The sequence below is a fragment of the Motacilla alba genome, chromosome 2, assembly GCF_015832195.1.
Source record: "Motacilla alba alba isolate MOTALB_02 chromosome 2, Motacilla_alba_V1.0_pri, whole genome shotgun sequence".
NCBI lineage: Eukaryota > Metazoa > Chordata > Aves > Passeriformes > Motacillidae > Motacilla > Motacilla alba.
In genome coordinates this window covers 129,805,894-129,833,444 of record NC_052017.1, presented here as the reverse complement: position 1 = coordinate 129,833,444, position 27,551 = coordinate 129,805,894, and the positions used below count along the sequence as shown (strand labels likewise).

Genomic DNA, 27,551 nt, shown 5'->3' with positions numbered 1-27,551 from the left:
ACTTTTAGCCTGAAAATAGAAATGCACAAATATAGGGCCTTTTTCACATAGTTAGTTGTTTTTCCTAATGGAGGGTAGTAACTGAGCAGAAATAGTTTTTAAAATATTATTTAATATTTTAATAGGGCTGGTTTACAATGTAAAGAAAAGTGAAATTAATCTGAATAACTAAATAATGGTTTTATATGCCAGACAATCAGAGATCTTTAATAAATAAAGGATGCCATAAGAGCCCCTGGCATGTTTAGACTGAGTTGGTATGTCTGTACCCAACTGTGGAACAACGATCTCTCACTGTTAGCTCAACCTTAAAAGCAATTCAACAATGGCTCCATGTAGACAGCATTACAGAAAACCTGTTCCAATAGCTTTCTTATGCAAGAGAAAACCACAGTCATATTTGTATTTTAGGCAGTGAACCAACAAGAATGAAGCAAAACAACAGCAACTGTCCCCAAGAGATATTTTGGGCTGCTCCTCTCCTCCCACTCCCCTTTCACTCCTTTTCAATCTCCTACCAATCTGGGCATTTTTGGCAACAGAGAACCATACTGAAAAAAACATTGGCAGGCTGATAGGGACCACTGTGGCTTTTGGTTACCAAAGACAATTTCTCCAGCCTGGGGGAGCATCAACCTCTTTGCTCCCTATTTTGAGCTGGGGCAGAGGTGACTGTGTGAAGAAGGGTGAGTAATGGGAGAACTTTCCTCAGCTCAGCAACCTTTGACAATCGATGTTGCTTTTCTTCTTCATCCCAGGATCTGCTATACAACAAGTGCAAATTGAGGATGACAAATAAGAGCATTAGACTGGTGTTTCTGCTCAAATGGTCTGCCTTGAAGTAGCTGATGTTGACACTTAAATTGTCAGCAGACTTCTAGTTTAGCGCTCCAGTTAGAAGAATGGGTCCTTTCACACTTCCCTCTGGGCTATTGTTTCAACTCTCTCTAGACAGGGCAAATACCATTGCAGCAGTTTACACTCCAGTTGCACTGCACCGGTTATTTTGCAGCCATGACCAAGATTGCCTAGAATGTTTTTCTGTAATGTAAGCTTAGACTGCAGAGAATAATTACACAACACTGTAAAAATAATCTGCAGCAATTTACACGGCCATGAAATACTGGAGCTGTTTTTTTCCAGCATACCTATATATACATGGCTGCAGCTAATTCCAATATTTACAAAGGACTCACTGGAGCTGTGATCACAGAAACTGGTATTTCAAGTTAGGCCACACACATGAACAAAACATTTCTTGTTATAAGACAAGATTTTGTATTTTGGGGTGTTATACCATCATCTAACTGAAGCATTACCTTGCCACCTCTGCCTTTTCTATATCCCTTTTGGTCTGGATTCAAATAACATCCTTGTGACTAAGACATTGAGCGTTCAAGTTGGAAAGTATTAATTTAGCTACAGTTTCATTCCTGCAATTGTGTGTTTCTTCTATTTTTGACCAAATTAATCATACTGGCAGTCAGCTTTGCTGCTCCTCATTTCTATTAGACATCATATCTCCTTGCCTGCTGGAAGCTCGGTCCCCAGCCTGCTATCCTGCATGCTGACTTGCTCTCTCTCAATGCATCTTGCTGATGGTAGGACCACAGGCCCTACTGGGACTAAGCAATCAATGCCAGTTCTTCTTAAGAGTAGGAGAAAGAAGCAGAGTAACTGCCCACTGACCCCTGTCTACTGCAATAATTGCCAGGACTTTGGGTGTTTTCAAACCCAGCTAAGCGAAGGAATGAACTAACACAAGTCAGTTCCTCCAAGGTACAGTATGAGCTCTCTGGATTGCATGCAGTTGTATTGTCAACAGCCTGAAGATGTGGTGTCTTAATATTTCTTTCTATGCTTCTCTGGAGAGGCCTACTCCTGTCTCCTATGTACTTCTGCCAAGCTCCTACCTTGCTAGCTTTATACTCCCTTTAATGAGCTTGTTTAGTCATTGTTTTCCCCAGAAGAAACAAATGATCAAATCAAAACTAAAAGAATGAATGAATAAAGCCACAGACTGGGAATGAACACATTGCCTGAAGTCTCTGCAAGGAAACTATTCAGGAAATAGTTAGAAGAGAAAAATACAGGACATAAGTAAGAATTTATGCAAATGACTACCTGCCTTTGCGAACAACAACTTCTAAGTTTTGCAATCTAGCAGTGAGGAATTAATACTTAACCATTAGGTTTAGGTAGTGATTTGAAGGAGTTAAATTCCCAGGCTACCTCTTCAGAGCAGGGTGGGGCATTGGGGAAGTCAGAGACTGAAAAAAAGGCACCTGAATGCCCCGGGAAGAAGCAGCAAAACCTTCTGTCAAGCTCCCCTTCCTCTCCTATGCTCCAACTACTCTCCAGCTAAGGGTGTCCTGGTGCACACCAGCAACTGGAGCCCTGGCAGCACACACCTGCGTGCAGAGCATGTGAGGAGCCTTTCTCACATCAGGAAGAGAGTGCCACGTCCACGTCCTGTTCACCTCTCCTCAGAGCCATCCCCTCCCCACTGGTGTGACATTGCACACCATGGCCAGTGGCTGGGGCCTGAGGGCAGGGACATGGACATCATCCCAGGCATCTTGGAATGCATCCTTTGGGGGACCGGGATCCGGGAGCGGGCCCCTGTCTGGGCCCTGGTACAGCACACACAAGGTAAGTGCCCAGCGTGCAGCACCAGCAACAACAGGGCTTGGGGAGAGGGGTACTGAATTCAGCCTCTCTCCTGTGTCCTCTGAAGAGCCACATTCCAGCACCTGTTTGCTGCTGGCTCTGCTCCCTCTTCACCCCATTGTTCAGCCTGCACCGCCCTGGCTCCCTCTCCAAGCAGTCCTTTCTGAGTAGGAACTGGGCAGAGCTGTTCTGTGCTGTGCTACAGCAGCACTGGTTTTTGTCATCTGTGTTTCTGTCACTGTCAGTGCTGACAATGGATTTAGGCAACTGCAAAAGAGAGACTGAAGCAGCCCCTAAGAGCTAGCAATTTAAAGCATCTGCTAACAATAAAAAAAAATTGGAGGTTGATTAAACCCGTTACCTTTCTCTGCTTTTTGTTTCCCAAACTAGAAGTCATGGAAGGATACCCAACATTCTTGATTTTTCTCTGCGTAAGAGGCAAACCATTTTGTCATTATGTAAAGTATTGAAATAAATTGTGCATAAACTGGTTTGCAACTAGCTGCTCTCCTTTTTCTAGGAGCAGCCCAGTAGCAGGTGATAGCCTGAAGAAGGTCCCAAAAACTTTCCCCTCTGGATTCTGCATTTGCTGCTGGGTGGATATCCATTTGGCAGGGCACATTTTTCAGCCCCATGTTCTCAGAGCAAAGGAAAACTCAGAATCCTGTGCGCAGGTGCCTGGAGCAGCAGGACTCCTGGCTGATGGCTGGTGGCAGTGCTTCCCGGGACCAGAGCTGGGGGTCTCTTACTGGGAGATAAGAATGTGGAGCCAATGGTTTTACTGTGGGTTTGTGGAATTGGGGTCCCAAGGCTGTGAGCTTGCCCAGCTGCCAAGAAGATGGCAGCAATAGGGAATTCCCTTGGCATGGGAATACCCACCTGCATGTCAAAGTGGGGGGTTTTTGTTTGCTTGGAAAACCTCCCAGTCCTGCTCCTTTACTCCTTGGGGTTGTTGCATGAGTATTGCTGTTTTTTAATTGTGGTAGTTTTCTGGGTAATAGTATTTTAGAGCTGCTTGGGTGTCTGTGGGTGAGACTGATATCCTGTTCTTTTATTTACTTTAGTTGTAGTTTTGGAGCAGTAATGGGTAACTATGGGTCATGTGTTGCTGTCAACCCTAATTTTTCCAACAGTTAAGTTCTTCTGTCCACCTCCTTCTTCACATTTTACATTTTTGGAAGCCTCAGAAACAATTCCCTCCTCCCATTCATGGCTATCCTAGCTGTGATTCAGTGGATCATCCCATCTTCAGGTCTTTACACAGGGGCTCTTTCCCTTCTTTTCTTGAGGTCATTTAATCCTCTTGGTTTGAAAAGGAGCTCTTTGTTTTCTCCCTCTACAGAGACCATAACTGCACTGGCTCTGAGCTGCCTGGGAACAGCCCAAGACAGCTGAGGTGAATTACTTTTGGGAGACTATTTTTCAGCCCCTTCAACCCCATCAGGAGATGAAAGAGTGAGATCCCCTTTCAAGAGCTCCTAGACATGAGGGGCTTGGCACAGCTGCCAGTTGCAGTTGCCTAGTGCCACATGGGCATCAGACACATCCACCCAGGAGCAGGAGATCTGATACCATCTTTAGGGAAATCCATGGCACTGGACAAGGCCTTCAGTGATGTCTGTAAACACTCAGCTCCCTAGAAAAACTTAAAGTGACTGTGTCCATGTGGCTGTGTAATATAATGCCTCTTTGTGTTGGAATTACATTTATTTGTCTTTTGATTTAACTGGGATTATTCTCCAGAGAGGTCCCTGATCAGGCTGATTATATGCTAGCTGTTGGCATAAGGGTATTAGGGGGCACACATGGCCATGGGGAAGAACAGTGGAGGCAGGATTTCTCCTTGGCATCAACATAGCTGATATAGCTTGGTTAATACTGCCTGAGGAGCTGCATCTCTGAAACCAGCAACACCCAGGCCGTGCTGCCTCAGCCCTCCCTGTACAGGCAAGGTGTGCTATGGGACATGAGTGTGTTTAATGGTGCAGTAAACTCTGATGAAATATGTACTTAGTTACCTGAAGTATTTCCTGCAAACTAATATTGTAATATTTTTGTGTCTGCTGGAGCAATGAGTGTTGGAAGCCACAACATGTGGGCTTCGTCTGCTTAATAGAAACTGTATGTAATTGCCTCAGTGTAATACATTTTTATTTCCCTCAGGACTTCTCATAGGTTTTTACATATTTACAATATTGTTGTTTATGGACAAAAACAATTTGCAGGATTAGTTGAGATTATTATCTACAGTACTGATCTTGGTTTGACTTTGTATTATCAGAGTAGGAGAAAACATCTGGATGACAACAGTCACTGAGAGCTCGGATGAAAGAGAATCATAGAACACTTTGAGTTGGAAGGGACCTTGCAGGCCAGCTAGCTCCAACCCCCTTGCCATGAGCAGGAACAGCTTCCACTAGACCATGTTACTCAGAGCCCCATAACAATTCTTCTGTTACTCAGCATTTCACATCTCTTTTGTGTACACTGTGTGTAGTTATTCAAGTGCAGAAGATGAGCCAGAGATAGAAATTTATTCCACTTCTGCTTCTATTTCCCTCTTTGCCTGTCACTTCATAGACTCTGAGTTATTACTGCCTGCCCAGACAGCCACCTGAAAAGATTGCCTTATATTGGGGGTTGTAGAAATAAATCATTTCTACTCTGTGTTTGGGGGTTGACAATGCTGACAGTTCCTTCAGATGGATCTGTGGCCCCTTGTCCCCTGACAGTCTATCAGAGCCTGCCAGTGCTGAGTGTGTGCCTGATGCCTTGTGGGCTCTCATCAGCGAGCAGTGGTGGCTGCTATCAGGGGTGATGAGAAATACCACAGATTAAGCAGATTCTTGTAGAAGTTTTTCTACTCTGCCTTCTGTCGTATAGATGAAATCTAGATTTTGTGTGGAATGCCACAATTAAGGTTTTTAACTCATTCTGTTCAAGAGGAACATCTTCAGTGCTTCAACTCTCCTCTCTTTACTTGGGGCTTGATGTCCAGTGCCACTGAGCCTCAGCAAGGTGACAGCATCATTTGGTCCCATTTTTTCCAGCGCCTGCTGGTACTTCTGATGCCATGGGGGCTGCCTCACCTGTGCTGTGAGGGATCCCAGGTGGGAAGGCAGGGAGCTGTCTCCATGGAGAGAAAGATTTTCTCTCCATTTGCCTTGGCTGAGGAAGCACCCCAGAAACAGTGAGGGTCTCTTCAGCTGGCACCATCACCAGAGAAAAATGTTGTCATGGTACATCCCTACAAGCATTCAGCAGGACATTTTAAACACTTAGGCAATGACATTTCCAACCATGGCTTTCAATTAGGAAAAGCTCTAAGCAAGTCAAGGTGTCCATAGGAAATGTGGGTGGGAGTCAGAGGGCAGCATGGCCACAGCACAGGTGGGTTTTAATCGGGATCTCTTTCCTCTGCAGGAAAGGAGAGAAAGGCTGTTGAAGGCAAAACCCCTGCTGGGGTTTTTAATGCTATTTTCTCAGTCTCTGTAGGATACCTCAGTCTCCAGTCTGCTCCCTGATGCACTGGAGATGTTAGCTTTTTCAGGTTAATCAGTAAACCAGTCCCTGAGCATGGGGAAAGTGGAGACGAATGTCCTCACCCAGCTTTCTGCTGGTGTACTCGTCTGTGAAGACTGCAGTGAAGTTTTTCCTGTTCAACACCATCCCTTCAGCTCTTAAATCTAAAACTCTTCACTGAAAGCAAACAAGGGTATCAAAACACTGTCTCTATGTCATCCTGTTGTCCTTTATCTGTCAGATTTCAGAATTCATGCAGTTTCAGTTTCCTTTATCTTATTGGGAAATGTGTTTGGGAGAAAATGCATACCATTTCTTAGGTATTAGGGTAATGTATATTATTTTCAGCCCTAATAAATCAAAACTTAGGAAGAGGACTTAGTTCAGCCTTTCAAATACAACCTTTTTCAATCTCTTATAGGGGAATTAAAAACTTAAATGCTATAATGAAGCACATGATCACAGAATGGGTAAGGTTGGAAGGAATCACACAATGGATATAGTTGAAGATCATCTAGTTCAACCTCTCTGCTCAAGCAGGGCCCCCTAGAGCACATTACTCAGAATTGTGTCCAAAAGGTTTTTTGAATCATTCCAGAGAAGGAGACTCTACAACCTCTCTGGGCAGCCTGTTTCAGTGCTCTGTCAGCCTCACAGTAAAAAAGTTCTTCCTATGTTCTGACGGAATCTCCTATATTTCAGTTTCTGCCCACTGCAGCTAGAAGCAAGAAGCATTGCATGATTTTCCAGTGTTGTTCTGCTGTCAAGAATCCAGCAACTTTCCATGGTTTGGTGCCCATTTAACTAGTTGCTGCTAGAAAACAATTTGTGGCTTTGGCTCATAAATGCAGGACTCTCAACTGGGCTAGCTTGCACACAAGCTCTCAGGCTCTGCCAGAGCTGTAGTCTGATCTGCTGAGGGTTGTTCTGATCAGCTTTAGTGTGACCAAGAAGCTGACACAAGAAGGCAAAATTGAACACTGGTTAGAAAATACTGCCCATATCTTTTTTTAACCTCATACATCCGTTCTGCTGTGCTGAACATCAACTGTCCCTGTGGATGTAAAGATCACATCTCTGATGTGAAATGAGCACACAGCTTATAGACTGCAGCTCCAGCTTAAAGAGAGATCAGCTGCTGCTTGAGAACTTACTCATGACTCAAAGGTAAGGGAAATAAGTACAGGAAAGCATTACCCCCCTCCTGTCCTTTTGCACAATACTCTAAGAATGTCTGCATCATCCCAGCTCTCAAATTCCATAGGGAAATAGAGGGGTTTTCCCATCAACCACTGCAAGCAGAGTGGGAGCAAACCATGAAGCTGTTTATGCCTATGGATACAGAGGAGGCTGGACATGGGGCAGCAGGTCTGGAGCCATGGGAGAGTAGCCCAAAGACTGGAGGCAGTATGCAGTTTTGTAAGCCTGCTTGAGGAGTGACCCGCTTATCTGGTTTTCACCAGGCACTTCTCAGGGTCCCAGAGCAGAATTTCCCGGTGTGTTTTATTGGCAGGCCTCTAGCATCCTGCTTGGGTTCCCCCTACAAAGCCTGGAGGGAGCCATGTGCCCGTGGCAGTTTCCTGCTAAGCCCAGCGTGGTGCTGGGCAGCCGAGCACAGCAAAGCGACCCAGCTCCACATCCTGAGCTTGGGGCACACAGACTCAAAGCAGATGCTGATGACGGGAGGGCTCATCTACTTTGGACATTTTCTTCTCTTCAGTATTGCTGGCAGAGCTGCTTGCAGGAACCTTTCCTTACCTGACAGACAACAGAGGCTGGTGAGCAAAACCCTTTTATTGAGGCTGATAGCTCACAATTAATTTTGAAGAAGTCTCGGTAGCTCTTCCTGGACACCTGATGCAGGACATTGGAAACGAATGCTCTTGCAGAGCTGGGGCCATGCTAAGCACCAGCTATAGCTTGTCCAAGTGTCTGTTGTCCGATTCTCACTGGGCTATTTTTCACAAATCTCAGACTGTTTTCTGTGCTTCCCTTCCCAGCAGATGCTATGGTAAAATGAGTCTTAATTTTTTTTTCTGAGGACATTAAAGAACATTTGAATTTGATTTTTTTCTTTTTTTTTGCTGATCATGAGGTGACTGCAAGTTAAACAGGAGCTTTGTAATTACACTAATCTGTTTCAAGAGGCGTGATAATGTTAATTGGGAAATTTCTAGGCAGTAAGGAACATTACAATACTTGTCATTTGTCAGAAAGTAGGGAGCAGAAGACAGATGCAAAGAAACTTTAGTCACTAATTACACATATCCCACCTAGTGCAGAATTTAGTTATGCTTCAGACTGCTTCAAAATGGTATGTTGAAATAAAATGGGGTGCATTGTGCAGGCTGTGTCTGATATCCAGCTTAGCCACTGACTAGAGGGCTTAAACTATGGAGCCAGCAGAGCAGGGCAAGTCCTCCTCTTCCCTTAGTCAGCATTGAGTGGGAAAGACCAGGCATGGCATGAATCTAAATCCCTACCCCGCTTTGGACGTGCCTGGCTCAGGGTAATGCTTTGCCATTCCTGTCCCCATCTTCTAGACTAGTCTACAAGTAATGACTTTAAGTTGGCTGTGGCCATTGTGTTGATTTTTGAGTCTCACAGCATGTCTGTGAGTTGCAAAGTGATGTAGGGTGAGAGTCTGGCTGCTCATACAACACCTGTCTGTTCCTGAGATTTCATGGGGTTGCTGTTTGGATCGAGGACATTGCTGTCACACAAAGGAGTAATGTTGCTCCCACCTTGAATCTGTGCTTCTGCTGCTTCATTTGCCCTAGCACTCATTTGACTCCTTGATGAGACAATTTGTCTGGGTAAATTGACAGGAAAATATTCATTGATGTAATTTTTCAAATAAAAGATGTCTTTCGTGTCAAATCTCACCTGTAACACCAGGCCCTTAAGATTTTGTGATTCAAAGACTGCATTGCTCTTCGGAGTTTAGGAATGATCCTTTTTTTACTATGGTCTTGAAGTCTTCTTTCGGCATTGATTAAAAAATATGTCTGAATCATATCTGCTTGTCTGCTTGTTTCCAATAGTCTGCCATATCTGATAAGGTCCTCTTTGAAGGAATAAAAAAAAACCCCAAATTATTCAAGCAGAAATCTGACCAAACTCAAAAAAAAAAAAGGCTTTAGAAAGATGAACAAACAACCAACTGTGCACTTTAGTCATAAGGAAGGTGGGGACCTTTCACTTACCTGGTAACTGAAGACTCTGATTATTTATTTGGAGTTTTGGTGACATGCATAAACTGTTAATGCTCATGTTTATAATGTCACCAAGTAGTGTCCCAGAAGAATGGTATTCACTAATGTGAGCAGTGGGGAGATACGCTTTCCATGCTTTGACTAATATGGACTTTGAACCATGTGGCCAGCAGCTTCAAAGAACAGCCAGTTGGTGTGTGAATCAACACCAGGCCTGGAGCAGAGCTCTTAAGGAAGGGATATTTGCAGTGTGCTCAAAAGTAAATAGTCTCAATCAAATGGAACAGGTGTGTGCTGCTTAGATGAGGTTATGCTGGTATAACTCCATTCTCCTCAGTGATGTTCATGGCTGATTTACATTATCTAGGCTAGAAGCTTTGGCCTCATTTGGTGATATGAGCTGTTTTGCCCATAATGGGGAAATGAAGAAAGGTCATAGAACTATGATAGCAAGAAATCACAGAATTGTTAAACTCTTGGATGAGGCACACAGCCACTCTCTGGCTGTATTTCCCTTTGTGTCCTGCTGTCGTTTGCAGAAAAAAACCTGTAATGTAGAAGTCTATGGTGAAGTGCAAGGTTTGGAGGAAGTGCCTCCACACACAAAAACAGTGACTCAGAGCCAAGCAAATACTGGCTCTTTGGACAGGACTTCATGGTGGTGAGGTGAGGAAGTAACATAGAAGTGCACGTCCTTCTGTGGACAAGTCTACCTCTTGCTGACATTTAATTCCCTAGAACCAAATCAGCCTCATGGGAGCTGAAATCTCCACCAGAGTCCTAGCTAGCATGTTCGATGACTTGGCTGTCATCCTGATGGAAACAAAGTAATTTTGCCCCCTGATACGGATTGTACTTGAAGCCCTTTTCTTCAACAGCCAAGGATATCTCCACTGTAAATATGTTCCTGTGAAAAACAACCAAAATATGGGGTTTGTGTGCATAATAGACTTGTACCCACGCAGTTAACTCTCAATTAAAACCTAGTTTAATTTTTTGGGCTCCAGCTTGGGAGTAAATAAATTGTGACTCCATTTACTTTGCTTTATGACTCTAACCTACTATTTCTTAATGATTCTTTTCCATATTTAATGGGAGTATTGTTGTGGGTTTGGGGATTTTTTTCTGCTTTGTAATTGTCACAAGGTTCTTTTATGTACTGACTTCTTATCACATTATTTTCTTTCCTTTGTTTCTCTCTCTTTTCAGTAAGAGTCTTTTGCTCTCAGCAGTGACTAAAGCACCATGAACGTTTTCATTCAGTGTCTGTGTTATCATGCAGCAGTGACTCAGTCATCATGTCAAGATGACCAAGAGAAAAGCTTGTCGTGTCTGCAGAAGCTTCTGTCAAACAAATATTAGCAGCTCTCACGTGATCAAGTCTCAAGCTCCATCTCTTGACTATTGTACTTGGTTTTGCCAGAGTTAATGTTTTTCATAGTAATTTGTGTGGTCTGTGTTTCAGATTTATGATGAAAAAGCATTGCTGGCAATCAGGATGTTTAGTTACTGCTGATCAGTGCTTGCACAGCATGGAAGTGTGCTTTGTTCCTCATACTGCCCCATCAATGTGTAGGCTGGGGATGCACAAGAAGCAGGAAGGGGACACAGCTGGGACAGTTGACCCCAAGTGACCAAAGGAATATGAATATTCCGTACCATATGGTGTAATGCTCAGCATATAAAGCAGGGGGAAGAAGGGGAAAAGGGGACATTTGGCATTGGTCCTCCTAGGTAACCATTACCCATGATGGAGCCCTGCTTCTGTAGAAATGGCTGAACACTTATACACTGATGGGAAGCAGTGAATCAATTCCTAATATTGCTTTGCTTCTCATGCAGCATTTGCTTTATCTATTAAACTGTCTCTATCTCAACCCAGAAGTTTTTGCACTTTTATCCTTCCAATTTTCTCCCCCATCTTGATGGAAGAGTGGCTCCAGCTGCTCTGTAGCTGCTGGCTGCTGTGATAACCACACATCAGAGGCTGCCAGGACAAACTGAAGAGCAGAGCATGGTTGAAAAAGCATACATGTGAGAGATAATAGCATCTGGCTCATGGAAAGGATACTCAGTTCTCCTTCATCTCTTCAATTCCTGAAAAGGAATTTATCTTCCTCACCCCATTTCCATAGTAATCCCTGTCAAGAAGAAGCTCTATAACCATTATGTCCTATACTAATGCTAAAATAGCAGAAAAAAGAGGCAGCAAGTTCTATATTGGAGAATCCACATAAGATACAGTTGCTGAAAGACCAACAATGCTCAAAACTAGGGGATAAAGCATCACCATCTTGTTATCTCTGTAAGTACAACAGAGCTTATAAAAAGGTGTTAAATGTACCGAGAAGGGATCATTCAGCCACACCGATCTTAGTTTTTTCTTGCAGAAGTCAGATATGAAGTAGATGCTTTGGATTTTTGTGAAGGAAACACCTACTCTTTATGTCAGCATTCACTATGAATTACAAAATGCTAATAATAATTTTTAAATTTTAAACCAATAAACTACAGTTTGTAGCAAAATGTCAAAATGTACAACTGCATTGTGTCACAGGGAGACAGCGGAGCAAACATGAGCCTGCTACCTATATCTCAGGCCCTTGCAAGAAACTTGCATATGAGGCCATTTCTTTGGGGTTTATTTTTTTATTCCAAGATTTGCATCTTACAGTTTTTATCATCAGTATCTGCAAATTAAAAGCATCCAGCTGTGTGTTTATGTGTATGCACCCATCTACAGATGTGTGAATATTTCAGGGAGTGCAGGATCACTTTTTTTAGGTCACCACTGATAATCTCGCAGTTGTTTATATTTAAATGAATAATGCTGCTAAGCAGAAGGTTCTGCCTTCTGGAGTCCACTCATTTTTTTTGCATTAGGAACTATCTGTAAATGATTAACACTCTGGAAATCAAACTAGGAGAGCCAAGTGCGAGAGGTGCAGGAAGGAAAGCAAGAGAACTATTGCAGAGCAACCCTCCTCTGCAGGAGCAGCAGACTGGAAGGGCCTTTGGGCAGCTCCTTCCCCTGCCATAAAATCAAGTAATTCTTTAAACAGATGGATCCAACTTCATCCTAATTGCAGTCAGGTATTTTCTTTTTTTCCCTGCCCTGTTGTTACTCCTGTTGGAATATTTCTGAAGTGCCACTGGCTTGGAAGCATTGTGATTTCCTGCCTGTGTTTGCCCCTGTCTGACACGGGTGACTTTGTGTTTCAACAACTGAGCATGTTCACTCAGGTTGTGACATGGAGAAGCATTTTCTGTGAAGATCAAAGGAAGGGTTAGTTGCAGCTAACAGAAGATTATTTGAGTTAGAATGGGAGACAAGCCTGCCTTTGTTTGAAAGTGATGCTGGAGAGGTGCATGCTGGAAGAGGCATGCCATTCCTCTCAACTGGAAAAGGCAGATTCTTATATAAAAATTCTTTTGAGGATTTGCTAAATAATGCATTAAGCTGGTTACATTTCTCTCAGGGTTTTCTGTTTCTGATGGAGGTGGAGTCAGAAATAGCTCATTTGTACTTTAGCAAGACTTGCACCACAATAACAAGAGGGAACGAGCTCTCTGTGCTCGGCTTGGAGCCCATTTGTGTGTACGAGCAGAGGTTGTGTGTGCATGCAGAGTGAGACATCTCCCAGAGTACTCCTGGTGCCTTGCCCTGCCTGTTGTAACACTGAACAGCTCTGTTCACTCAGTTGTTCAGATAGCTCCCTTTTGAGCTTGCCTCCAGCTTGCCATAAGCCTCGTGTCACCTCCTTGGCTCTCAGTTTAAGGGTCCAGGGGGCCACATTAGGCATGTGATAGGAACAGCACAGCCTCTCAATGTGAGCCAGACTGTAGCTTCTGGGGATTAATATTTCTAGGCTTGGAGTGGTGTGGCTTGGACCTTTCCTTGTACACCAGGAATTAACCTGGGTCAGACAGGAATATCCAGAAAGCCTGCTCCTGGGCAGCAAGAGAAATGTTTCTCCAAGCCAACTGGCCATTTTGGGGGAGAAGCTGGTCAGGCAGTGCTAGCTTGCCTCCCTGTTTCTCCTGTGGGACCTGGAAACTAGCAAAAGTTTATAATCCTATTCTTGCTTTTCCTGGTATTTAATTTCTGTAGTTGCCATGGAGATGATATGTGATGGTACTTGAGAAAATTTTTTATTAAGATGTTTTCAGCTATGATTGATGTTTTTATACAGTCATGGGAGAGGTTTTTATTTGCAATCTAGCAGGCATTATTAAAAATATGAAATGGTCTTTGATTATGCAGCAAAATATCCTAGAAACTAAAATGTCCCAAAGTATCACAGGCTGCTCGTGAAAACAGTGTAAAAATCTATTCTGCCCCTTCTCCATTCTCCAGTTTATTTCTAGTTTTAAGATTTCATTCCTGAGAATAAGAAGTTGAAATGTAGAAGTTGAGAGGTTTGGTTTTAACTCTTCAAAAAGGAAAAAAAAATTGCTACTCGTAGCAGTCTCTTCAAACTACCTGAAAGTAGATTGTAGGGAGGTGGGTGATTCTTGTCTCCCTAGTAACAAGTGATAGAACAAGAAGAAATGGCCTCAGGTTGTGTCAGAGAAGGTTTGAATAGTACAGTAGGAAAAATTTCTTCCCAGAAAAGGCTCTGAAACATTGGAACATTCCGCCCAGGAAGGAGATTGAGTCACCATCCCTGAAGGTGTTTAAAAGACATGTAGATGTGGTGCTTAGGGTTTAAGTGGTGAACTTGGCAGTACTGGGTTAATGGTTGGACTGAATTATCTTAAAGGTCATTTTCAACTTAAATAACTCTATGATTCTAGGCTTGTTAACAATACAGGGGGTGGATATGTTTGTATATAACCTTAGTAAGCACATAAAAAGTTACTTTAGTTACTTTATTTCACAGTTCGTATTCTCCAGCTTCGTTTGTTACCTGCTATGTATGTGAATTAAAATAATCAGAGGGATGAATATAATTAGGATCTCAGGAAAGTGTTAAAATACAGAGATAAATAAAAGAGTCCCATTTCTGTAGTTGCTGTATCCTCTGAAGTTCCCCCACCTTTTCATAACTTACCAGACTCTCATTCCAGCCTCTGCAATTTGTTATTTTTCTGGAAAAAGATAAATTTTAAATTTGTGAGGTAATGTAGTTACCAAGTCTCCTCTCTATTCCTAGCAATGATGATGCCAAATGTTTTAACTCTCTCCTTCTCATATACTGAACAATGCCCCTTTTCTTTTATGTCATAATGAAAAAATCAAATGTATTTTCATTTCATGTTCCCACACTGGTAATTGCCCTTTTACTCTTATTTCAGCTGTCCTTCAGTACTTCATATGGACCTTAAATGGTATCTGAGTATATGAATTGCACTATGAAAACCATTGGAACAAGGACCTTGTTTTATTTATACATCTGTGAAGTACTGAGTACAGCCAAAGCTCTGTGAATAATAATAGCTAAATGATAAGCCTCTCCCAATTCCACATGGTAGCTCTTTGAAAAATGTGGTTTTTGTTAAGGACTCTGAATTCCTCTTGCTTCAGAGCTAACTCATAATTGGAAGTTTAGAACATGTTCCACCCCTTTCTCTTTTTTTTTAATAAGATCCATTGAGGTCTGACAAAATCACAGTTATTGGAAATGGTGCATAGCTTTTGAAACAGTGCATGCCATTAAATTTGTTTGGAACACCTTTAGATCTCAAATACGTAGAGAAATCAACAAAAAAATAGGAACAACAGTTTAACTAGCCTTGATGAGTGAGCTGACAACAGACATTTAAAGGGTTTGGAGTTTTTTCTGCTCATCAGTTCAATTTATAGGCATAGCAAGTTTCCATAAATAATGGTGTATACCTTTTAGTCAATGCAAATTTTGTTGCTTTTTCTAAGTTTTCATTTCACAGACCTGGCAACTGCAGTTTAATGTGCTTTAGGAAAACACACATGTAATATGGATAAATTGCATTTCACCATATTACTGAGTCTCCAATGCAGATTTTAGTCTGCAAGTGATAAACTTAGTAGAATTATTGCCAAAGATACAGATTTCACTCTGGCTTTTTTTACTTGCCATAAAACCCTTATTTTACTTTCACAATAAATAGAGACTTTGCATGTAAAATGTCACTTTAAAATACTGTCAGAATGATGTGAAAAGGTTCTCTGGTAAACAAGCATCAGGTCCTGCCTGAGTGCTGGGAACAGGACCACACCCAGCCAGTGCCACACTGCTGCTCACTTGGTTTGAATAGCAGTGTCCTGTCACTCCACGCCACAAATGGATTTCTCCTGACTGATGGTTCAAACCTCCCTCCCCCACGCCTCAGCTTGTGCAGGAGCCCCACGTGGCTGGGATGGGGATGCCAGGCAAGTGCTGAGGGTGCCTTGCTTGAGGCAAATTTGCCATTTCTTGAACTCATTTACCCCTGGCACTACCAGGGCAGTTTCACCCCTGACAAACTGCGCAGGGTTACCAGTTTAAAACTCTTGCTGTGAATTGTGAATTTTGACCCTCCTTTAGTGTTTAACATTGGCAGGTGGCTGATAAAGAACATAATGGTAGTGAGGTATGTTTTGGATGGATTATTTCAGGCACTTAAGCAGGGCAGTGAGGGAATGGCAGGCCAGAGGAAAGCATTCCTCAAGCCTGTTTTGCCACCAAGGGAAATGCTGGCAGATCCACAATCTCAGTTCATGATGGTCTGTGTGCCCAGGGGTTATCTAGGAAGGACTTCAAAGTGGATAGGTGACTTTCATGGCTCGTTTCAAAACATATTATTTAAAGTGAAGTAAATTAAATTTCTGTGTTGTTTTTTGTTTTCTGGAAAACTTAAGGGCAAGATGTTTCTGTGACAAGCCTCATGCATTTGGAAGCACTGGAAGAATGTGTCAACAGTTTGAAATCTGGGGTCTGACAAAGTGGCCTGTATGCTCAGACAGATGTTTCGGTGATGAAGAAACTTGCATTTTATGCCAACAGTTTTGAATATTTAAAGCTCTTTCCTGTAGAAGTCCTTAGTTGACTGAAGTAGTACCATGGCTCTGAAGTTGTGTCTGCAACTGAATTCCCCAACTGAGGTTTGTCTTGAGACTTATGTGTGGGAAGCTCTGCAGTGGTGTGGATGATATCACAACTGGATATCACAACTGGAAACTCAGAGAATATCATGTTTATTACTTATTAAACTGGCTGTTCCACCAGTCCTTTAGCCTCTGAAGGATATTAAATGGCAGACACTGCGCAAATAATGAAGCCTTTCACACGATAAGATGGGAACAGAAGGGCTCTGGTGGCTTTCAGGGCAGTACAGCAATTTTGTGATCTGTTGTCTTTCTTGTATGGTTTTCCTAACCTGAGATATGCTTTTACTCCTCTGAGCACTGCTGTATGTGGTAATCCTGGTTCATTAGAAATTGCCTGCTGATTTGATTCACTCTGATTTGAGATGTTTGCAATGTAGCTTCCCTCTTTACTGCATTTTCCCCCATTTTTTAATATAATATAAGCACGTGTGGGTATGAACCTGCATGAGCCAGTTTTGCCATGCTGCAGCTGCATGGTGTTGCTGTACTTTCATCTCATCTCCCTGAATGGATCCATGTGATATTTGACCTCCTCAGGTCATCGTACTCTGATCTCAATCTTTAGGGGGTCTGTCCAGCCCAGGCTTTGGAAGCATGGTGCTGCCACCATGCTAAGCAGAGCTCATTCACACCTGTCAGCCTGCAGCAGGCAGTGCAGTATATATGCCAACAGCAAGGCTCAGGTGAAACATGTGGTCATTGCCATGAGGTGACCTGAGCCACGAGGGCAAGGTTTGAGCCCAGCCTGCTGCCTTGATCGTACACGTGCACTGCTTCTTCTTGGGTGCAGACCAGGAGGTTGCTTAAGTTAGGCACAGAGGAGTGTCACAGCCTAAGGATTTTAAGCTAAAAGATGGGAAATTTAGACTAGATACGAGGAAGAAGCTTTTCACAATGAGGGTGGTGAGGCACTGGAACAGTTTGCGCAGTGAAATTGTGGATGCCCCATTCCTGGAAATGTTCAAGGTTGGATGGGGATTTGACCAGCATGGTAGAAGGTGTTCTTGCCCATGTTTAAAGACATGTTTAAATTAAATTATATTTAAGCTCCCTTCCAAGCCAAACCATTCTGTGTTTCTCCAAGAAGAGAACTGACCTTTGTAAGATTGTTTCTGTTCAGACACAGGCTGGTCATCGTGACAGAAATCTTAAGTGTCCCATAGTGATATCTGAGCCAAGCTCCCAAGTACCTGCTGAAGCAACCACTGTGGTGCAAAAGCAGTTGCTGTTCTGGGGAGGACACCCATTATGCAGGGCATTAGAAAACCCACTGCTGGAGATTTGATTCACAGCCTCTAGAGGCACACACTCAGGTCATCATCAGTACCCACACATGGATCTGATTTAGCACATTATTTTAGATGACCAATGGAACACATGACCTCATCCTCTGCTCACCAGCTGCATTCAAGAGCTGGATGGAGACCCTCTTGTGGTCTGGCTTAACATCAGTGGTGTTTTCTCTGTGGTGTGCTGGTTGCCTACTGAGTCCTGTGCAAGGTTTGTGACCCCCAGCTGAAAACTGGGAGGAGGGAGCTGCAAGAGGCTGCATCCAGAGGTGCAGCCATAATGATAGGATCAGCCTCTGGAACAACAAGAGCCACGGACACACTGAGTTCCCTGCGGGGAGATGTGGGGATTTGCTACAATTACTAATGTAAGTGCAATAAAATGATGGGATAAATGAGGGGACAGTTTCTGTTTTCTATTCCCTTCTGTCTCCTTTTTCTTAAACACTTCATGACAAGGCTGACAAGGCCACTTCTCCACCTCCTCACAAGGGAGCATGTTGTCATTTAAAAAGACAAATCTTCAGAGCAAGAAGACAGTTCTGATTTAGTTACTGGTTTTTGAAGCTGCTGTGTGGGCAGGATGAAGTGGTCAAACTTTGGGCAAGATCAGTGCTCAGGATTTGATGCTACAGCATTAAGGCATAAGGAAGAACCTCCCCCTCTGCTTCTGCAAGGCCTGGGTGGTGTCCATGTGACAGCATTTCCCCAGAGTGGAAGGAGGCTGCTGTGTCCCTGTAACAGTGAGTGCTGATCTCTGCAGGGACGTCTGTGCTGAGGTCTCACATCACACACTGGCTCCAGTGAGGTGTGTTCCCAGAGCATGAAAAACACAGTGTGTGTGTGAGAACCCAGAACATGCTCCTGGATCCCACTGGAGGATCCTGGGGAGAGGATGCAAAAGGGGAAGGACCTCCAGTGACCATGCACCAGAGACTATGGGCTAAAATCTTGAGTAATGCTTCTCACTGGATGCTTCTTGTACACAAGCTGTGGCACTGATGCGGTAATAGTTAGCAGAGGGAGCCCTCTCACTTCCTGCTTTCTTGTCTCTGAATCCCTTTGGACCCATCAGTCATGTCTTGGTGACACCTGGCAGGCAGCCAAGCACTTCTCCCAGAGCAGTTCTGTTGTCTGCTTCTCCTGCTGACTCCGAGCCACTGCAGAAACAGAGGGGCTGGAAGCAGTTGGATTCTGCTGCTTGGCTTAAATATCATATTTGATTTGTAATAAGGCTGTTGTTTCTTCACACTTTTGGGGATGCCTTTGCTTAGTCTGGGGACTATGTAGCAACAACAACAATTCCCCCTCCAAGTGCTTTTGGGACAACATGTTGCTCTTTATAAATGTTGAGGGGTAGCAGTCTCTGTGGCTGGTAGGCACTACCTGTTCAGAGCTGCCCAGGGACCTTCTTGGGTAAGTACCATGAAACATGAGGCTGTAAGCACAGAGTTGGATGCTGCTTTACAGCCTGGAAACAGTTGTTGTGCTGGGTTATATTACCATGACCTTGTTTATAAAAACTGATGGAATGTTTGTCTTCTCTACAAGCTAATGGGGCTCCTCACAGCACTGTAGAAGTGACCTTGAATGGGTTTTTAATACACTTAGGATGGCTTGCAATGTGTTAGAACATTCTGACAGTGGACAGGGAGCTCTATCAAGTACGTGTTGTTTGACCTCACTGAAATGGCATCTTTAAATGACTTTTTTCCAAAATAATGGATCCTGCTTGAGTGTTTTTAATCTCTTTGCTTCATAGAAAGCTTGCAAATCTTACTGAAATTTAGATAGTCTGATTAGGAAATTATTTAATGAAATAACACGATACATTAAAGAAATTTTCAGGAGACCTATGTTCCTGGCTGTTCTGTCAAATAGTGGATATATTAACACGTAAGATAATTGTGTTCCAACAGGAATGGTTTGATTGCTGATGGTTTTCCTTCTGGATAATGTAAAAACTAGGTCCTTTTTGGGGGGAAAAACCCTCTCTGTGGTTTTCAACTGCCTAGTTTTGTCTTTCATGAGATTTAAGAAGGTGTTCTACTGAAGGACAGCAAAACACAGCGTGCCTTTCCATTCCCACTTGTTTACTGCTTAAGCCCAGAGTTAGAGAGAGCCCTCAACTATGCAGAGTTATTCCTTATCACTTTACTCACTGCAGCATGAACTCGATGACTGAGAAGTACAATAATTTGGTTTTGATTGGGTCATAATGTGCTATCAGAAAACCACCATTATATTGCTCTTCTTAAACGAATAAGTATTTTTGTATTTCTTTGCTTTGTTATTTGCAGATTCAGCTGTTTGGAGTTCTACTTGCTGTTGCTTCAAATTTTCTCATCAGTGTCTCTTTGAATATACAGGTATGATATGGTTTCTCTTTATTCAGAGTTGTTTATATTTAGCTAGTACTTACATTGCAGTTTGGTTTTGATGAAGTTGAAAATGCAACTTTTGTTGCATTTATTAAAGCTTCTCTCTTTCATTAACTGTAATCTAGCAGTACCCTGCTATAATTGCTGGGAATTAGGAGTCGTTGGGAGCTCTCAGCCCATTCTGTGCTGTGATTGTCATACAGGAATAGAAGAAATATTCATAACTCCTCCTCCTTTTAATGTGCCAGAAAGAAATACCGGCTGTGAGTCACTTGTGGTCTCACTGAACCTGGGAGGAAAGAAGGCTACTATAAGAGACAGTATTAAAAGCTTTGCTGAAGTCCAAAAAAGGCTTTCCTAGATCAGCTAGATGGGTTACCCTGTTACAGAAGGATGTCAGGTTTGATAAGCAGAACTTTCTCCTCATGAAGCTGTGCTGGCTGTGACCGACGACTGCATTGACCTTGAGGTGTTTTTCAATACCTCCCAGAATAATCTTTTCTATGATTTTACTGGAACTGAATTGAGACTGACAGGTCTCAATTCTGATTCCTGTCTGACTGACAGGAATTTTTCAGGGTTCTCCTTCTTGCCCTTCTTGAAAATCGGGACAGTGTTCACCAGCTTCCAGTTAGCTGAGAGACCAAAATCAAGAGAGATTTTGCGATGACATCAGCTAGTTCTTTGAGGATTCTTGGATGAATCCCATCAGGCCCTGTAGATTTGTAGGGATCCAGACTTGTAGCTGGAGCAGTACAAGTTCAGAACCAGCTGGGATTTGATCATTCTCACAGCCATGGTCCTCCAGCTCAGAGCACTGAGACCTCCTTGGTTCATGATCTGTGTTGAAGACAGAGGCAAAGAATGCATTAAACACCTCGGCCTTGTCCACGTCCCTGTTTGTGAGGTGCCCATCCTCATCCTGTAACAGGTTGATGTTATTTCTATGCTGCCTTTTGCCATTAATGTATCTGAAAAATCTATTTTTATTGTCATCCACATTTTCTGTCTTCAAGTTGAGCTTTGGCCACAAGAATTTTTTCTCTACAGTGGCTAGCTGCATCTCTGTATTCTTGCAGGTCACCTGACCTTGCTTCCACTGGGCACACACCTTCCTTTTTTGCCTTAGACCCAAAAGAAGATCCCTGTTCACCAACCCAGCCTTCTGCTTGACTTCTGACACTGGGGAATTGCTGCTCCTGTGCCCTCAGGAGGTGATGTTTAAAAAGTGACCAGCGTTGACAGACCCCAGCACTGCTGAAACATTTCCCAGGGGATCTTTCTCACTAGCTCCCTGAGCAGCCTGAAGTCTGCTCTCCTCATGTCCAGAGCTGAGGTTTTGCTGCACTTTTTTTTCCTGTCAACAAAGATTTTAAGCTTGAGCATTTTGTGGTCTCTGTGGCCAAGATGGTGCCAGTCACTCACGAGATCTGACAAGCAGCAGATCAAGGAGGGCATCTTTCTGAGTCAGCTCCCTGAGGACCTGTTCCATAAATGCACACAGGCATAAAGGTTTTTACAATATTGGACCCCAAAACAACTTTGGCCAATTTAGTTCTTCTTCTGTGATTAAGATAAAATAATCTGACTAAACACTATTTAAATCATAAAAGGAAGGTGTTGTCCTTACAACTGTAAATGTAAAGCATTGTAGGATGTCAATGATAAAATCCTTTCTGTTTTAATAATTAGAATACATACTCAGTAGAAAGTTAAATTTTTCATTATAATCTGTATCTTGTAGGCTTTGAGGTATCTTGTTGTATTTTGAGGTCTTCTAACAAAAGTTTTTAAAGCACAGAAGACATTGTTGTGTAAATTGTCCAGAAGAAGTATTTTTGCTAGCTAGTATTTTAGAAGTTGTACAGGTCTCATATAAAGCTACTTCTTGCTTCTTCTGTAAAGGATGAAATAGAAAATTGGGGAATATTAAAGCTTCTGTTCATAGTAACCCAATTTACTAAAGCTAGAAGGTTCTTCAGTGATTCCCTTCTATTTAAACATCATTAGCTGGAGAATCCCATAAAAAGAAACCTGTTTAGCCAGAGGAGGTGGGCAAGTTGAGATGACTGGTGCCTTTCCAACAGCAGTTCCAACCTGCAGGTGGTGACAGTGCTAGGACAGGCTCTAGGAAAACCTCTGAAGTGGAAAGGTAACGTTGAAGGGAAGAAAAGTGAAGGTGAAATAGAAATTCAGTCCAGCCATAATAATGAGGTTGTTCAGATTTCATATCTTTTGTCTGCTGAGGGTACTGGGTGCCAAAGGAGATGCTTTGCAAGGGGATGTACCAAGGCATACAAGCAGACTTCTATTGCTGTATGTAATCATAACAGCCCTTACTAGATTTGAACTATCAGCTTTTTAAATGTTGATTAGGGAAACCCAATGGCTCTCATTGCCATTTGACAGAAAATTTAAACTGATTTTTTTATCCTTTAAATTGGGTTTTTCTCCATTTAGTAACAATATCTTCTAAATATGAATAATGACTTCCCCTAGATCTCAACATTCATTTTCACATCCTTTAACTGGACAGGCCAAATTTTTTTGTTCTGTCCCTTTCTGACCATGTAGTCCATTATCCTGTTTCTCTTCCTTCTAGCAGGTTGTCTACTAAAAACAGCTCATCATTTGCAATGTATTTCAGCTGAGTTATGAACAGCATCCACCTAAATACCATTTGCATACATCACTGTGCAAAGACAGACATCTGGAGAAAGAAGGCTGTAGGGGAGTTGCTGAGCTCACCTTCCTGTGTTTGCTGCACATCTTTTCAATCTCACTGTGCCTTCAAAAGTTAATCCTACAAGAATCTGGGGTGAAAATACATCTCAGGATTCAGTTAAGAATTTGTCCTATTTAATTTTTGGCAGAAACTTGGATTCTTGAATAATAATTTGAATATTATTTACTATTAATTTAATTTGTGTCTTTATTTGACTTTTTTGTTTCTTTGTTTATAAAAATGGAAAATCCATTTTGCATGGGTGGCACAAGTTTGATTTCCTTTTGCCCTTTTTCTTCTTGGAGGGCTAAACTTCCTCCTAGAATTCCATCCCCTGAACATGTTCCACAGCACAAAGCTGCAATAATGTGCTGCATCTTCTCAACAGGAGCACTGACTAAGACTATGGGCTATTACAGACATTGTTCTTTGTCCCATGCTCTGTCAAGCAGCCTACAGAGAAGGATGGGAGTATGAGGAAAATTCTTTGCAACTTCCCCAGGCTCTGCAGGGAGACTTCTAAAATCAAATATCAAGTGATGGAGAAAAAAATGTCTTTTACCACTGTTTGTACTGCAATAACTGTATCATTTGATTTCCACCTTTTTTGATGCATGCACAGAAAGACTGGAGAGTAATTTGAGAAAGGCAAATATAATCTGCAGAATTAATTTGGTAAACACTGCATCATTCCCAGTTATGACACTTTCTTGATGGAGACTGTCTGGACTCTGTTTCAGAGGATCAGTGTGATCAAAGACAAATTGTCTTGCTATATACACGTTCTTGCTGTACAGCCAGAGAAAAAACAACTACAACTTGTGCCAATGATACCTTCTTCATGTAACAGGAAGTGTTGATGAAGTATTACTTGAGTATATGTTATACCTGTGCCAACTGTTTTTTCTTTAGAAAATAATGCTTTACTTATGATCTCCTTCTAAGGTCAAACAGGAGACTGTAGCCAAATCATAAATTCTATTCAATTAATTTAGAGTCCTCCCTACAGAGGATGTGAGTAAGTGCTGCCTTTTTCATTTTGGAAGTATATTTGTGGTGAGGATTGGTTTCACAGATTTCACAGACAGGAACACCCTGTTGTCTGTTCCCCCTGTCCCAGTTTGTTGCCACAGCTCTGATTCTGCCCCATCTCCTGCCTTTGAGTGTTTCCAGATTCAGAGCACAACTGCTGAGCTTTGCTTTGAGACAGGAGCAGCTGTGTGCAGTGATAGCTAGGAAGCACTAGCTAGTATTCACTAAGCCTTTTTTGAAGAAACTAAGGTTTCTTCAGAGGCCTAATTTTTCAGCCCTTGCCACCACGGCTAAGAAAGCACATCTGAAGCAGCACTGAGTTAACACAAAGCTCTGCAGCAACGAGCTCCAAGTCATGTTTAAAAAGTAAACCTCAATGCACCTGGATTTTGAAGTTGACAGCCCCCTTAATTATTCCACTTTTGTCAGACATAAGAACACAATGGAAGTATTTCTATTCATGCCTTTTCCTAATAATTAATTTTCTAGAAATGCGCTCATCTCCGGCTGCTTTGCCAAGCAGAGGCGAAGCCCTACTACAGGAGCAAGCTGTGGTGGTGTGGGATTGCCCTCCTGGGGCTGGCAGAGGTGGGCACTTTCACAGCCTATGCACTCGCCCCCGTTGCTCTCGTCGCTCCACTGGGATGTGTTTCTGTTATAGGTGAGACAATTTGCCATTTCTTGCTCGGGTATGTGCTTTAATCAAATGCTTGCTTCTGGCTAGAGGAATGATACCACAGAAACTGCAGCAGGAACACAAGAGGAAAATGTTAATGTCGTGGTTTGAAAGGAAATTATTCATGTAATTACATGAGCTGACAGTTTGATAAAAACTGTCTACTTAAATCAAAGACTCTTCTAATGTATTTCTTTTTCCATGTTTTTTTCTTTTGTGTCACTGTGCTCTGCTAGCTCCTGCCCAGTGCTGTAAGTGCTGCCAGCTCTGCAAGCCCCCAAAGAGGGGGACTGGCATCCTGCTGCATGCTCAGAGCTGTCTCTGATCCTGAGTACCTACAACACATTTTCTGTGTTACCATCACACCAAGTGGTTTCTGCTGCCTGTTCCCTGCCCCTCCCCATGATTCATGTTGGTGTGGGCAAACTTGCTTGACACTCTGTAGTGTGTGACAAAAAAGGGCCTAGAAATTTCCAGAAATATTTAGTACATTTATGGACATTATTAAACATGTCATTTGTTTCTTTATGCTCAGAGTAATTGGGCTTTAGCTGAAGCGATAGGATCTCACTCTTTACTTCATGGCGGGGGGGGAGTTTGTTATTGAGGTGCTCAGGTATGAGATGTCTGTTTCTTTGACAAAGTAACACACATTTGAAAATATGTCTTCATGTTGTGTTAGTGTAAAGCAGAGTAGACAGGGCAATATTCCTGTAAAAACAGGAATAGAGGGTGCAGCTACATCCCTTAACCTGGTCACTCCATATCCACAGCTGAAACATCCAGGACGGAGAGATCTCAACAGTTCTGAACATGCTGGAGCTCATTTACTTGCTATTGGCAAGTGATAACATTGCATGGTCTCCAGCTACCAGTTGCATGCTTGGAAGTGACATTGCAGTGAGTGATTCTCCATGGGAAGGTAGAAAAGCTGAAATACCTTCCCAGTGGATTGCCTAGCTGTAGTGGAAGGAAGCAGCTAACAATATTTAGGTGCAATTTAGGAGAGAGAGAGGGAGAAGGAAACTGCAGGCAATTTACTGTAACCCTTGATGTTAAACTATTGCAGAATTTCAGATATAAAGCCGTGTTAGGTCATCATAGTAGGAAAGAGTTCTCAAAGAAAGGAATTACATGTTATCTGAGATGAAAATGTAAATTAATATGACATCTCCCACTGTGATTTTGGTGGCAGTAGTTATATCTGTAGCAATTGTAGGCATTATCAGACATCTCTGAACATCAAAGAACATTGGCTAATCTCATTTGTTGTCCAAACTGAATAAAATACAAATATAGAAAATTAGAAAGAAAAAGCAAAAAGCAGTCTGTAGAAAGAAAAATCCCAATATTTATTAAACTGAAAAAGATGAGATCATATTTAGGGTTGATTTTCATCTGAGCAGATTCCTTCTTCACTTTGCAAAAAGTGAAGAAATGTTGCAACTGGTGATTACTTCATTCTACACTTCCCTCACTTACAGCAAATACCAAGAAACCATTTTCCAAATTTATGTCTTATCAAAATTCTCATCCACTTTAATTTTTTTTCAAACTGTCCCAGAACACTTGTTCTGTAAGATCCCAGAAAGCACTTTAATGTCTTATACTCCATTCCCATAAAGCAGCTGACAGTATCCATTTCATAGCCCAAACAATAGAAATATCTGAAATTTTATTTAGTCTAGCAAACATTCCCTTAAGGAAGAGCAAGTAGAAATCATGCGGCCAGCCAATTACAGCAATAACTTCCCAGTAACACTTGCTACTACAAGATACTTTCCTGTCTTCTGAAATTAAAGCCAGAGAGAGCATCCTTTCAATTTCAAAAGAGTTCATCATTTAGGGCAGTGACGAACTGCCCAAGTCACAAGTGCATCATCTGCTAACAACTGCACCAAGGGTGGTTTAGGCAGCAGGTTTTCCAATTTAAAAGATCAAGAAATAGTTTTCTCATTAAGTTGTGACCACTTTTAAGTGTGTGTGGGGGTAGCCTTTGCAGAGTATACCTCACAGGTTTTTTGAGGTATTGTTGAATGTCTTTCATAAATTTTTTTTTAATGAACAAATTAAGTACTTGATAACAAACTCCAAATGCATACCTGAACCCCAAGCCCAACCTTCTGAGAAGCATTTTGTTCCCAAATTTGGTGTCAGCATGTCCCATATGGTGAGGGCTGACTCTCACTGATATTGGCAGTACATATGGTGTGCTGGGGAGAAATGTGCTTTGCAGTATGTCCAGGCATCCAGGGGATTCTCTGCAGATCTCTGACTCTGGGTTTGCAGGGAGAGTTTCCTTGCTTGGAAGCCAGGGTTTGGAGGAGGATAAGGCAGACTGGAGTCTCTGCCCAGAACGGATTTGGGCTGTACCCGTCATATATCTCCAGACTTCTGAGGCGGGAAGCATCTTAAAATAGATGGAGCCAACATCTATTATGCTCTGCCACCACATTTAACTACATCCAACTGGATTTTGCACTTAACCCGGTGTCAATTAAAGAGTGAAAACTTTGTGCCTCTTTCTGTTGAGCTGGATTGTTCCAGTGTCTTGTTTTAAAAAGAATACAGCACCAAAGATCATGAGTTGGCATGGTGCCAAGAGATTTAAATTATTTTTTTTTTAAGAATTAAGCTAGAAAAACTATATATTTTTCTTCTTACACCGTGGAAGTATTTCTGTGTGTGGTTGCAATGATGCAAGCTCTACATCTGTTCAGGGTTTTAAATAGTTCGAGAAGACAGCAGTTGTTTTCTTCAAGAGGATAAATTAGTAAATTTTTAATTTAAAAGTGGAGGAGTAATACAGGCTTGATGTGATCATTAAGAAACTTTCTATACTTAAAAAGTAAAACTCATATTTTACACGTAGCTTGGGTAATTTTAGGTTGCAGTGGTTTTTAGCTCATCATCTTGCTTTTGCCTGCAGAAATGACTTGGGGATGGAAAAGATGAGGAAAGATCAGTGGCAT

At 42.3% G+C, this 27,551-nt stretch overlaps 1 protein-coding gene across 4 annotated transcripts in view; it reads left to right on the top strand.

The window, feature by feature from the left end:
• The first annotated feature begins 1,544 nt into the window (after positions 1 to 1,544).
• NIPAL2 (NIPA like domain containing 2) overlaps positions 1,545 to 27,551 on the top strand; it is a 58,635-nt gene continuing 32,628 nt past the window's right edge. For 3 of the 4 annotated variants that reach the window (XR_005256041.1, XM_038129494.1, XM_038129493.1), the window contains exons 1-3: positions 1,545 to 2,652; positions 20,066 to 20,134; positions 24,393 to 24,564. Coding sequence is in view for 3 of the 4 variants with exons in the window: in XM_038129494.1 (XP_037985422.1) it covers positions 2,527 to 2,652; positions 20,066 to 20,134; positions 24,393 to 24,564 (367 nt within the window). In the remaining variant the exon portion in view is untranslated. Of the gene's footprint in view, positions 2,653 to 18,052; positions 18,134 to 20,065; positions 20,135 to 24,392; positions 24,565 to 27,551 lie in introns of those variants that run through there. The other variant, XM_038129495.1, reaches the window with a different exon arrangement.